Below are 14,021 nucleotides of genomic sequence, written 5' to 3'. Positions count from 1 at the left end.
AGTGAGAGACCTATCCCTGACCCGAAGGCGCAGGGAAGCGACCCTCTCGTTCACCGGGGTGAACTCCAACACATGGCGGCTGAGCTGGGGGGGTGTAAGCAAACCCACACCAGCCCGCCGCCTCTCACCATGGGCAATGGTGTGTGTGGTTCCAGAGCCCAAGCCGTGCGTGGAGGTGATCCCAACTATCTCTAGTCGGAATCTCTGAACCTCACGCACAATCTCAGGCTCCTTCCCTGCCAGAGAGGTAACGTTCCATGTCCCTAGAGCTAGATTCCGCGTCCAGGGATCGGGTTGTCTAGGCCCCCGCCTTTGACTGCCGCCCGATCCACTTAGCACCGGCCCCTTACGGTCCCTCCTGCAGGTGGTGGGTCCACGGGAGGGTGGCCCCACGTCGCTCCTTCGGGCTGAGCCCGGCCGGACCCCATGGGGGGAGGCCCGACCACCAGGCGCTCGCATACGGGTCCCAACCCCGGGCCTGGCTCCAGGGTGGGGCCCCGGCTGCGCCATACCGGGCGACGTCACGGTCCTCAAATTTATAGTCGTCATAAGGGTTTTTGAACCGCTCTTAGTCTGACCCGTCACCTAGGACCTGTTTGCCTTGGGAGACCCTACCAGGGGCATATAGCCCCAGACAACATAGCTCCTAGGGTCGTTCGGGTACTCAAACCCCTCCACCACGGTAAGGTGGCAGTTCAAGGAGGGGATAAAAGTTTGTTTACATAATATATGTGTGTACTGTATATAATCATTTTTTATATAAAAATACACACACATGCATGTATATATTTAAGAAAAATGTGTTATTTATATATAAAATATTTAGATTTATATATAATATAAATGTATAAATATGTATACAGTATATACATGCAAATATTTCTTAAATATATACATGTATGTGAGTATATACAAAATAATTATACACAGTAATAATAATAATAATAATAATTCATTACATTTATATAGCGCTTTTCTCGACACTCAAAGCGCTTTACATAGAAGGGGGGAATCTCCTCAACCACCACCAATGTGCAGCATCCACCTGGATGATGCGACGGCAGCCATATTGCGCCAGAACGCCCACCACACACCAGCTTACTGGTGGAGAGGAGACAGTGATGAAGCCAATCAGTATATGGGGAGGGTTAGGAGGCCATGATGGACAGAGGCCACTGGGCAAATTTGGCCAGGATGCCGGGGTTACACCCCTACTCTTTCGAAAGACATCCTGGGATTTTTAATGACCACAGAGAGTCAGGACCTCGGTTTAACGTCTCATCCGAAGGACGGTGCTCTTTTGGCAGTATAGTGTCCCCGTCACTATACTGGGGCATTAGGACCCACACAGACCACAGGGTGACACAGTACACACACATATATTATGTAAACACAAACTTTAATTTTGGATGCAATTAATCTTTGCCCAGCACTAAAAAAAAAAACAGACAAGGATGTGAAAAAAAGAGAGCAGAGTTTTTAAACGTTTATGATGTTTTGCTTGTATATAGAGCTGTTGTGTAATACTTGTGAGCTCTGACACATCACTGTCCTTCACTTGACTACCTTTCGCAATTGTTTTGATAACTTCGGGTAGCAATGTAAAATCTTTGAAGTGACTCCCATGTGCACAGAATTGTGACGAATGTTGACGTGTAAATCTCATGAATTCCGATATGACTGTTCAGACTGAGGTCACACTGCAAAACATCAGACATGTATCGGACTTAGGACCACACATGGAAGTGGCCCAAATCAGAATTGAAAAGATCAGATTCCATGTGATTTGTGCTGTTCACACTGTCTTGACAAAACCAGATCTGAGTCACGTATGAGAAAAAAAAAAAAAAAAAAACGCTCACACTGCAAGCCTTAACACTCTTTTGCTGTTAAAAATGCGAGAAGCGAGCAGTGGAATGGGGGAAAACTGCAAGGTCACGAGATGTCTTAAAACTTTAACTTATTTTAACTTGAGCACAGCGTTTTTAGAACACTGTGTCATGCGTGAGATGCAAAACACGAGCGCAACAGTCAAACACGTCCTTCTTGCGCATGTTTACATAGAAAAATAATGGAAAAGTGGTGCAGTGGAATGGAACTGGTCGTGTTACTGAACTGAACCACATGCACAAAAGAACACTAACAAAGACGGCTCGCAACAAGCTGGAAGAAATATGGAAGAAAACATGGAGGCCACTGAAGGACGCAGACGAGGATGAGGAGAAATAGAGCAAAGTTTTTCTCGTATAGTTTTCCCTCATGTTTCGCCTGTATAGAGCTGTCACCATAATATTTATGAGTATAACAGCTCACTGTGCCTCCACTGACTAACTTTGCTGCCGTCTACTATATTCCATATTCACACATTAATTTTGTGCTTGATTCAGGAGATGGAGAGGTTCCACTCCATCCTGATGCTCCAGGAGCTGGAGATGCAAATGCACAATCCATCGAGAAATATGGTACAAGCATTTTTTGACACTATGTATATCTACTAGAATGAGGTGTGTAAATCTGCATATAAACATCTCTCACCCTCTTTGTTCAAGGAACTGGGGATTATACAAATGGAAGAGTACAACCAGAAGGTAAAAGTCATGTTCAAAACTCTGCTTCTCTAAATGTTGTAAATCCTGTATTTACAGATATATCTTATATATCTGTAAATATCTATATAATTGCAGGATTTACAGTGAGGAAAATAAGTATTTGAACACCCTGCTATTTTGCAAGTTCTCCCACTTAGAAATCATGGAGGGGTCTGAAATTGTCATCGTAGGTGCATGTCCACTGTGAGAGACATAATCTAAAAAAAAAAATCCAGAAATCACAATGTATGATTTTTTTAACTATTTATTTGTATCATACAGCTGCAAATAAGTATTTGAACACCTGAGAAAATCAATGTTAATATTTGGTACAGTAGCCTTTGTTTGCAATTACAGAGGTCAAACGTTTCCTGTAGTTTTCACCAGGTTTGCACACACTGCAGGAGGGATTTTGGCCCACTCCTCCACACAGATCTTCTCTAGATCAGTCAGGTTTCTGGGCTGTCACTGAGAAACACGGAGTTTGAGCTCCCTCCAAAGATTCTCTATTGGGTTTAGGTCTGGAGACTGGCTAGGCCACGCCAGAACCTTGATATGCTTCTTACAGAGCCACTCCTTGGTTATCCTGGCTGTGTGCATTGTCATGTTGGAAGACCCAGCCTCGACCCATCTTCAATGCTCTAACTGAGGGAAGGAGGTTGTTCCCCAAAATCTCGCAATACATGGCCCCGGTCATCCTCTCCTTAATACAGTGCAGTCGCCCTGTCCCATGTGCAGAAAAACACCCCCAAAGCATGATGCTACCACCCCCATGCTTCACAGTAGGGATGGTGTTCTTGGGATGGTACTCATCATTCTTCTTCCTCCAAACACGTTTAGTGGAATTATGACCAAAAAGTTCTATTTTGGTCTCATCTGACCACATGACTTTCTCCAATCCTCTGGATCATCCAAATGGTCATTGGCAAACTTAAGACGGGCCTTGACATGTGCTGGTTTAAGCAGGGGAACCTTCCGTGCCATGCATGATTTCAAACCATGACGTCTTAGTGTATTACCAACAGTAACCTTGGAAACGGTGGTCCCAGCTCTTTTCAGGTCATTGACCAGCTCCTCCCGTGTAGTTCTGGGCTTATTTCTCACCTTTCTTAGGATCATTGAGACCCCACGAGGTGAGATCTTGCATGGAGCCCCAGTCCGAGGGAGATTGACAGTCATGTTTAGCTTCTTCCATTTTCTAATGATTGCTCCAACAGTGGACCTTTTTTCACCAAGCTGCTTGGCAATTTCCCCGTAGCACTTTCCAGCCTTGTGGAGGTGTACAATTTTGTCTCTAGTGTCTTTGGACAGCTCTTTGGTCTTGGCCATGTTAGTAGTTGGATTCTTACTGATTGTATGGGGTGGACAGGTGTCTTTATGCAGCTAAAGACCTCAAACAGGTGCATCTAATTTAGGATAATAAATGGAGTGGAGGTGGACATTTTAAAGGCAGACTAACAGGTCTTTGAGGGTCAGAATTCTAGCTGATAGACAGGTGTTCAAATACTTATTTTCAGCTGTATCATACAAATAAATAGTTAAAAAATCATACATTGTGATTTCTGGATTTCTTTTTTTAGATTATGTCTCTCACAGTGGACATGCACCTACGATAACAATTTCAGACCCCTCCATGATTTCCAAGTGGGAGAACTTGCAAAATAGCAGGGTGTTCAAATACTTATTTTCCTCACTGTATTAATGGTGCCGACCAGGGTCATAAATGAACTTTTCCATTAAGGGCAATATTCCCACCCAGCTAGTGAATGGGCACTCCAGCTGGTGGTTGTGAATTAGTTTATTGCTTATTACACATTAGAAAATCTGTACTTCACATTGGTTATTTTAGTAGCATGAGCAATAAAAGTTTATTCCCAGGTTTAATAACTATCTACAGTAAAAAAATTAAATAAATAAATTACAAAAAAAACCTTTCCATCTCTGAAGCTAATAATCTACACTTTAGCTCAAACAGTAGAGCGTTGGCGCTTGCAACGCCAAGGTCATGGGTTCGATTCCCAGGGAAAGCAAGAACTGATAAGAATGTAAATTCTTATGTAAAATGTAAAAAAGCATCTGCCAAATGCATAAATATAAATGTAAATGTATCGAAAAAACTATTATAATCACTAAGCTGTTTACACTGCTAAATGAATGTCTTACATCATATCTGCACTTTGTTGTGTATGATGAGAGAATTGGTGAGCATGCAGAATTCAGCGTGCGCTGAACAAGAATCCGCCGTTTTCCGCCGTGAATGATCTAAACGCATCTGATTGGCTATTGCATTTATAAAATCAACAGAAATGTGATTGGTTATAATGCACAATGCTGCAAAATGATTTCACTTGAATCGCAACAGTCGTAATTGATTGACTTGAATTGTAGAGGGGCATTTTTGCCACTTAATCTTGAATTTGCGGGACATTTTTGCTCATTTTGGTGGCCCAAACCCAAAAATGTCTGACCCTGCTGCAGTTGAACTATCGTCCCATATATTCTTCCATTTCAAATATATCGAGAGAGAACTTAAATCCAACCTTTCCATCATGTCTTTCTTGACTGTCTTGCAGTTGTGTCATTCCCTGGTGTTCCCACTGAGGGCCCTGCTCCTCACATCCCTGCTGTCACCTCATTAGATGCCACCCTTTCACTGGACGGCTCCTCAGCGGTCCCAGTCTCTGTGCCTGATGTGTACGCTGTTCCTGTCTCACCCATAATCCCTCAGCCTGAGCTGCCCACTCTAATGCTGCAGCCCGCACCACCACAACAGATCCACATCCAGCAGCACCTCAAGTTCCACATCCAGCCCAATGGCGACTCCCAGACAGGTAAGATGCTAATAAGTGGGGGTGAGCTACCAAGATAATGGTGTGATGCTTTTGAGTAAGGGCATGTTTGTTTTGGTGATTTCAAATTTCAACAGGTTTCTCAGTAATCGCTTGCTGCTATATTTAGCCATATTTTTTAACTTTGTGCATTTAAAAGTTGGTTCTTTTTAACAGGAAAGGAAGGCAAATACAAATTGAGTGGATTCTTTGGAAATAAATACCAAGGTAAGGGTAATGTTGGATACACATTTAACATTAATAAAACCTAAAATAATAATATATTATTATTATTATTATTATTATTTTATATATGAATAATAATAATGTGGCTTTCTAACCCATACCTCCCTTTTTTTCTTAGGATAATTTTGAAGTGGAAGTTCATGCTGCAAGAATGTGTATCTTCACTTGATTGCTCTTCTTTTTTTTACACAATGTTTCTGTGAATGTTGTACATTTTATTTGAGTATTTTGTTCTTGTATTTTAATGTATTGTTAATATGTGTTACCTTGCCATAAAAATAAGCAGCTGCTTGTACAAATAAAGACATTTTAGATTAAATATAATTATATCTGATGCATCTTTTTTTCTTTTTAAATTCCATAAAAATGTTTCTGGTATTTTATGCATTTCCGTTTTATGTAGAAGTGTGTGTGTGTTTTGTTTTGTTTTTTTGTTTTTCTAGAAGCCATTGTTATTTATTTCTGTTTAATTTCCTGTGGCAAGGCTATGTATGGTTTTGAATAAATACAAACTCTAAATCCAACCCTCATTTAAATCTTTCATTTAAATCCAGTTTTACCTGGACTTTATATAGGGTAGCTTAAAGAAATATTTGCTGTTTCTGAAATAAATGTCAGTAATAAGAGATAAAAAAAGCAGATGTCAAAGTCTACCAGCAGACTAGTGTTTGTACTTATAAGGAACTGTAATCTTCTATGAGCTCGCCTCTGCTGAGCCTGACGGCTTCATGCTGATTGGCTACAACACTAAGTAGCAGTAAATTGGCCCACAGCTTCTCTGCAAGCAACAAGTTGCTGCAGTTCTACCTGGCAGTACTTCCAAGACAATGCATATCTGGTGTCAGAAAGCTACTTTTACCATCACTAGTCAGCTAAAATTGGCTAGTTACCTAAAACTAGCTGACTATGCATTTATAGCTTGATTTAAGAAATTTTAAGAGATTACAGGCTTTCCTCCCAAAGGAAGATGAAAGTGGTCAAGGACATCCGAGCATATTTAACTTTTTCTGCTATGGATTTTTTTACTGGGCCAAAACTTCTGGATTTTAAGAATTCACCACCACATCTTCAGTTCAACAAATATGTCCTGAAAGGATACCGGCCTATATCCACTTACAGAGACTGTCTGCGAAGTTTGTTCTATCTGCATAATGAACTCGGGAACATCTATACACATGGTATGAAAAAAAAAAAAAAAAAAACTTGCATAATTTGTACTGTATTGTCTAGAAATTGTTTAACATTATCAACTGTAAACTTAGGGAGCTGTAAAGTTATTTTGTGGATGTTAAATTCAATTTATAATTCCTGCATTATTCCATAACAAGGTTTGGGGAATCCTATGCATAGAGGAGGGAAACCTTGTGAACATGTAATTTAGGGCTACTTTCTCTACGGTTCACTCAGTAACACTCTTCAGAAGGGCTCGTAAATTGCATTACGTGGGATTACACATAATCCGCGTTAGAGAATTGCTGCATTGGAAGTGATAATGTATAATTGCTGTGAGCAGTAAAAGTGCAGTAAAAATTCTGTGGGCCTATATTTTGGAAGGAACTAAAAACAGTTTTTGGAATTTAATGGATTTTCTTTGGAATTGTATTGGACTTTATAGAATTAAGTAGTAACGCATTTAAAGCATTGCATGTCTTCCTTAAAAAGACATGTTAACCCTATAAAGCCTGCCCTACTGTATCATATTTCATATGCAAATTTCTAAGGCCTCTAAAATACCTTCTGTCCTCTGACTGATAGTTCATGTTTTTTTTCTTAGGAAGAAAAAAGCATTTTAGTGAAATTCTACATGTGAAATCTAAAATAACTTTTACATCATAGTAATATTTCAAGATAAGCATAAAAAGCAAAACTGTAAAATTGTCCCTCAAGTCTAATTGGTTGAATGTTGTTCCAGGAACATGTATTTGGTGAAATCAGGTTCTGCCATATGGTAACATGTTTTTTTGTTTGTGTGTTTTTTTGTCCATAAGGTATCCCCTTCTTCTGTTTTTTGCTGTTTTTACCTGTGAATATCCCATGGACTGAAGTGGATGAGTGGTGGATTGGTGTGGTGCATTATCTGGCTTGTCTGTCTCCCACCGTTTGTTCAGTCTTCTACCATCTTTTCATGAACCACGAGGGTGGAGCACATATTTATGACATACTGCTGTGCTTCGACATGGTTGGCGTCTGTCTTGTCAACACTCTCGGTGAGTGCCTACCAAATTTAGAATTAAATTTACGAATTTAGCAAGTCAGCGACTTACAAGAGAGGAACAAAAGCAATATGTAAGGAAGCAAGCTAGAGAAGAGAAATACAGAGAAGAATTTGTGTCTGTGAAATTGGATTGGTTTATGGGTGTGGGGTGGTTGTGGAAAAGGTGTCTCAGCTGCTTCTTAAAAGATGTGATGGTCACAGCCATTCAGGTGCACTGTAAAAAAAATTACATCCCCAAGTCAAAAATTTCAAGTGACCGATAACATCTAAATTTTTCAATTAGTCTGACGTATTATTTCTCATTGAGCCAATGTTAACAGACTATTGCAACAAGAATTTCACTTGGGCCAATTGAAAAATGTAGATGTTATCGGTCACTTGAAATTTTTGATTTGGGAGGGTTAGAAATTTTTTACAGTGTGGAGGATGGCAGCACAATCCACCAGAGAGGAACAGAAAGGGTGAAAGTTTTGGAGAGTGACTTTATGCCTCATTGTCAAACAAGGCATCTCTCATTCAGTGACCTCAGCTGGCAAAAGGGACTATACAGAGATGACTTTGTTATACACTGCATTGTAAGGTAAACAGCTCAAAGGGAATCATTATTCATTTTATAGGGAATTTCGAAAGAGTCACTTATTTTACGGCCTAACAAATGAATCGTCCCGCGCTCAATTGAACGGGCCGTAAATATCAACTCTGCAGCGGATATTACTATCCGAAATATAGTGAAAATACTATTATTAGCAAGGTAACAAGATCAGCCGTAGAATCAGATCAAAAGCACGCACATCCAAAGCAATATGTTGCTCAAATTGGGTGCTCGACAAGAAAATTAATAAAAAAGGAAAAAAAGTCGGCACACCATGGCTCCAAAAATGTGGAAATTTAATAGTAGACTCACACACAGGTGGTAACGTTTCGAGCGCGTAGGCTCTTTGTCAGACAATTAAGAGTTGAACACACCATGCCTTCATACTCACAAGTGACCCCCCCCCCCCCCCCCCCCCAAAAAAATAAAAATTTGGGGACCCCCCCCCCATTTTATTTAAATAAATAAAAATAAATAAATAAATAAGATCAGCCGTTTAAATTTGTAAGCATATAACACAAGACACTTCTCTTCAAATAAAAACGAGACTTTATTGAAATATTCTAACTAACAAAACTAATATCTAACACAAACACACAGATTACAGAAAGAGAGGAAAGAATGAGCTTTGAGACAGTGAATTGATGAAATCTCAAGTTTCTAGCATCCATGGAACCTTCCACTGCACAAAATGTTCTATAGTGTAAAAAGGTTATTTAGATTAAAATGTTCTTTACATTAAGTTATTTTAACTGTTCACTTAAAAGGTTCTTTGGGGAACCAAAAATGTTTCTTCTATGGCTCACTGTAAAAAAAAAAAAAAAAAAGAAACTTTATTTTTTATAATGTATTGATCAATTCTTGTACAAATCATTGCTGCTTTCAAAGGCCAAAGTTCAATGCATTCGTTGTACTTTTCTTTTTGCAGGTGCTCTGCCAATCATTTACATAACTTTGTTGTGTTACCCATCTTCCCGTCGTGTGGCGATGTTGGCATATTTCCTCCTCTCTGGCTATGGTGTTTACTGCGCTGTCACTGCACGGAATAATGTGCACCGACTGCAATCTTTCGCCTGGCAGGCATTCTTCCGCTTCGTTCTCTTTCTGTTGCGTCTGACTGGCGCAGGCAGAGGAAGCCCCGCATCCCTTCGTCTCTACCTCACCATGGATGCTTTGGCATTGCTAGGGGGACTCATCAATATTTCCCGCCTGCCTGAGCGTTTCAGTCCTGGTCGGTTTGACTACTGGTTAAATAGTCACCAAATAATGCACATCATGGTCATCCTGTCCATTCTGTACTTGCACTGGGGCACGCTGGAGGATTTAACGTGGTTAAAGGTGCATCACTGTCCTGATGAATAAACCTGCAGACTGATATGTCATCATGATATTTAAAGAAATCAAGGGAAATTGTTGCAAGTTTTGTAGTTTGTAGTTTTGTAGTTTGTAGTTTTCGGTGTGGTGATGTCAATTGGTAATCAAATGCTACTTTCTTTGATATATATATGGGTCATTCCGTGTTCAACTCAACCAGAGGTCCCCGGCTAAACGGTTTGATTTTGATCTTTTTTTTGTCTGGTGAAAGAAATACATAAATGAAGAAGAAAGCCAAAATATTAAATGTGTTGGATGCATATTTACTCAGTAAGCCACTTTTTTTGTAGAGTGGGGTCAAATTGACCATTTTTGCCTGAGATTTAGAGCCAAATTACAGCGGGGTAAATATGACTTTAGAAAGATGGCAGCATCATTATTTTATTTTTACACAGAGATTGGTAGATCTATTAGTTAAATCTGTTGACAACAGTGAAAGTTCAAAAATGGGAAAAGCACTTCTTGTGTTTTTTGCCCCAAGTCTGCATGCCTCTTATTCAATAATTATTAAAGATACCTTAATATCCTTTTAGATTCTGAGGCTGGATTCATTCATGGATTCAAGAATAAAATTCTTAAAACTAAAAACTAAGAAAAAAGCCAAGAATGTTTTGTATTCTTAAAAAACATTTCTAAAGAATTTTCTTATCTTTTTTTTCCTGAGATCGTTCTTATAATAAAATTGTAGTAGTATTCATATTCCCGAAAAGAATGTTCTTAAAAATCATCGTAAATAACTTCTTAAAGTTAGGATAACCTCTAACCTGTCTTACGGGGCCGGGCAGGTGGTATGTTGTATGCATTTGTTTTGATAGAGGGAAATGAGAAACATTTTTAATTTAAACATTATTTATTCTTCAGACATTGCCCTTTAAATACCAGCTGTGTGCACAAGTGATCCATATTTGGTTTTTGACCATTGAAAATGGGTAAAATACAACCAGAGGTGGAAAGTCCAGGGGTCAGAAAGTAAAAGTCCTGCCATATGTTTATTCCACCCATGAACTTAGCCACCTGATTTCACTAATTAGTTCTAATTAGCTAGTATCTCCTGGCTGAAAAACTGTGCTAATTAGCAAATCCAGGTGATTTGAACAAAATACCAAAGAGGACTTTTACTTCCTGAACCTGAACTTTCCACCTCTGAATACAACAAATTGTACATTGAGTCACACTGAGATCCCCAAATCTTTATGGGATTGAACCATATAGGGCCTTGAAAATGAAGATTTCGAAAGAAAAGTTAAGAACGAGAATCTAAAATTATATTAAGATATCTTTAATACTTTTTGAGTGACAGGCACGCTAACTTTGGAAAAAAAATATTAACTCAGACAGGTATATTCTATGCAATTGTGTTGATAGAAAAACGAGATACATTTCTAGCTTCAACATTATTTGTTATTCAGATATACCTATTTAAAAGAAAAAAAGTATCAGCTGTATGCAGTGACCCACACTTGTTTTTTGGCCACTGAAAATGTGTTCAATTGACCAATTTACTCATGGAGCCACATTAAGATCTCCATATCTATGGGATTGTACCATATTGGGTCTTTAAAATGAAGATACCAAAAGAATAGTTTGTTAAAACCAAAATATAAAAAGGACAGTAAGATATATTTAATACTTCTTGAGTTGCAGGCATGCAAACTTAGGGAAAAAAACACAAGAAGTGCTTTTTCCCATTTTTTTAACCGTCTCCGTTGGCATAAAATGCAACAAAGATTACTAAAGTCAACAGATTTAACTAATAGACCTACCAAAATAATGATGCTGCCATCTTTCTAAAGTAATTTTTACCCACCTGTAATTTGGCTCCAAATTTCAGGTGAAAATTGTCATTTTAACCACCCTCTGCAAAATAGTGAATTACTCAGCAAGTATACATCCATGATATTTAACATTTTGGCTTTCATCACTATTTATCTTTAAAAAATATTGACAAAATCAAAAATATGAGCCGGGGAAGTTTCCGCAATTTGATTGATTTGACACGGAATGACCCATATCCTATTTACATCTACAAAATGACAGATTAATTTACACAACCTTTGATGTCAACGACAATATATGGAAAGAGTCCCTTTTCTTTTAAAAGCTGATAGGCCTGTATATTATGCATGCACAATTATATGGTTAGTTTTGCATTTAGCACTGTTTTTCACCACTGTCTGCAGTCATTTCAGAACAGACCTAAGACCTATTTTTGAGTCGACAACCAAGGAATACCATGGTAAAAATGTATTGTAAAAAAAAAAAGATGTTGTGAAGAAAAACCCCAATACAATGTGCAATGATAATCTTTGAATGCACTTTATCCTTCTAAGGTTCAGAAATTCAATCCAGATGATTGTCTCCTGGATTTTATGGCATTACTGTCGGCAAACCTGATGATTTCTATTTACAAGGTGCTACATATTTAAAATATAATATGTATATAAATATAAAATTACTTGAATTAAACAAGCTGGACTTGAAAGTCTTTTTCTGTAACTCACTGAAGTATGTAATCTAGGCATGTGTGGGGAAAGTTTATATATGAAAAGTATGGACTCATATTTTCAACAGTGCAATATTTTCCATTTTAGCGATTGATGATGACACAAATAACTTAAAATTGTGAGGCTTGTTAAGGTGTGCTATTACTACTTTGTTAATATAAAGACTAGAAAATGGGCAAAAATACAAAACCATGGGTCCTTGGCTATATCTAGAGAACAGAATGTCATGGAGACCTGTGGATGTGCTCTTCTACCCATTCAGCCACCCAGCAATACCTTAGCATAATTTCTTTGTGGCACGTGTTGAACAAAGCAGAAAACATGCAAAATGCGCAATGAACTTATATCAACACATACAATTGAAATATAGTAGTCCTTTATGAAGAAACACAAAATAATGAAGACAACTACTCAGTGTCCTCCATTTGACAGCGTGTGCAAACACGGGCAGTCGACACATGCACGCTACAAAATTTCATCTAATTTCATCTTTGTACTCTTTTAAACGTACAGTATGGCATTTTTCGCCACTAGGGGTCGCTAACCTATTTACAATAACAAAGGCGTAGATTGATGATGCAACATTTGCTAAGAATTATGGATCTTGTCGTCAACGTCAAGCCGACCGATCTAATAATGTTTATGGATGACTGAATACATCGATGTTTTTATCATGACTGTGATATGAAGCAGTTCGGGATTGCTAAGAGACAGCTATCAGCTCCACACACGACGCGAGTCCCGCGGATATAAAAGGAATATGGACATTTCATTCTACCGAACTACACGCAGAATTACTACTCACAGGTCAGTTTATTAGACAAATTAAACTTGTGAGGTAACGCAGCGCTGTTTCACTTGGTCTAACATTACACTAGCACACTAAACTGCATTTGAATGTGTTGAAATGTATGTGTTAGTTTGTCTGTATGAGACTAGCAGTAAACTAGATCAACATTAGAATAACATACAGATCATATTCTGACATTTTATCATTGTTGAAGTTGAACTATAAAACATTGATTAGTTTTATGTAAATGTGCTCACCTGTTTAATAAAGTACATGTAGGAGCGGTCGAAGTCTCGGACGTGGAGCTCTCGTTTATATACTGTCTATGGGAGCTCTAGGCATCTCGAAAACGCCGCGCTGATATTGATTCTCGTTTTAGTTCTCCTTTTTTTTATCCAAAGTCTGCTTGCCATGGTCCATAATGTTTGAACGAAACAACAACAGCGTGCAGATAGACATTGCGAACTACAAAGTTGTCCACGTCAGTCGCTTTGGTTACTATCAGAGGGCTCTGGTTCATAGCTCTGGTTGCCATGGCAGCACGAGCGGAAACCAGGGACAACGCGGATATGACGGCATTGGCGGCGACAAAACGGAAATAAAGAAACGGGATGTTTCTCGAATTAAATTACAAATTTCTCCTGGTTTGAAAGTTGTTTGAAACAGTCGGGATAATGTAAGTACACAACTAAAAAAAATATCTAACATAGATATAGTGATTTTTGCTATTTTTAAAGCAAAAAAGTTACATATTGTGCCTTTAAACTTACACAAGCTAGCACTCATCAACATGGGCATCTATTATTATGATCTCCAGAAGTTTGTCGTTTCGTCTCATCGGTTTCTTTTTGGACTGTTAAACAACGGACTAGGCCAGTGTTGCC

At 38.7% G+C, this 14,021-nt stretch overlaps 2 protein-coding genes across 2 annotated transcripts in view; both read left to right on the top strand.

Moving 5' to 3' along the window:
* The window catches only part of cmn (calymmin), a gene marked incomplete at its 5' end in the record, with an annotated part of 28,660 nt that extends 22,677 nt beyond the window's left edge, over nucleotides 1-5,983 (top strand). Inside the window, 5 exons of the mRNA XM_084135737.1 lie at nucleotides 2,388-2,462; nucleotides 2,550-2,588; nucleotides 5,162-5,419; nucleotides 5,594-5,644; nucleotides 5,781-5,983. Of these exons, the coding sequence (XP_083991863.1) occupies nucleotides 2,388-2,462; nucleotides 2,550-2,588; nucleotides 5,162-5,419; nucleotides 5,594-5,644; nucleotides 5,781-5,785 (428 nt within the window). The 3' untranslated portion in view covers nucleotides 5,786-5,983. The remainder of the gene's footprint in view (nucleotides 1-2,387; nucleotides 2,463-2,549; nucleotides 2,589-5,161; nucleotides 5,420-5,593; nucleotides 5,645-5,780) is intronic.
* A 459-nt stretch (nucleotides 5,984-6,442) lies between these two features.
* paqr4b (progestin and adipoQ receptor family member IVb) lies at nucleotides 6,443-9,981 on the top strand. The gene is made up of 3 exons (XM_084135571.1): nucleotides 6,443-6,840; nucleotides 7,651-7,869; nucleotides 9,398-9,981. The coding sequence occupies exons 1-3, from the start codon at nucleotides 6,630-6,632 to the stop codon at nucleotides 9,829-9,831; spliced, it is 864 nt and encodes a 287-aa protein (XP_083991697.1). The 5' UTR covers nucleotides 6,443-6,629; the 3' UTR covers nucleotides 9,832-9,981.
* Nucleotides 9,982-14,021: the final 4,040 nt, after the last annotated feature.

Source organism: Abramis brama (assembly GCF_963993115.1).
Source record: "Abramis brama genome assembly, chromosome: 14".
Lineage (NCBI taxonomy): Eukaryota > Metazoa > Chordata > Actinopteri > Cypriniformes > Leuciscidae > Abramis > Abramis brama.
Note: the sequence above shows the minus strand (reverse complement) of the source record. Positions and strands in the feature narration are given on the sequence as shown.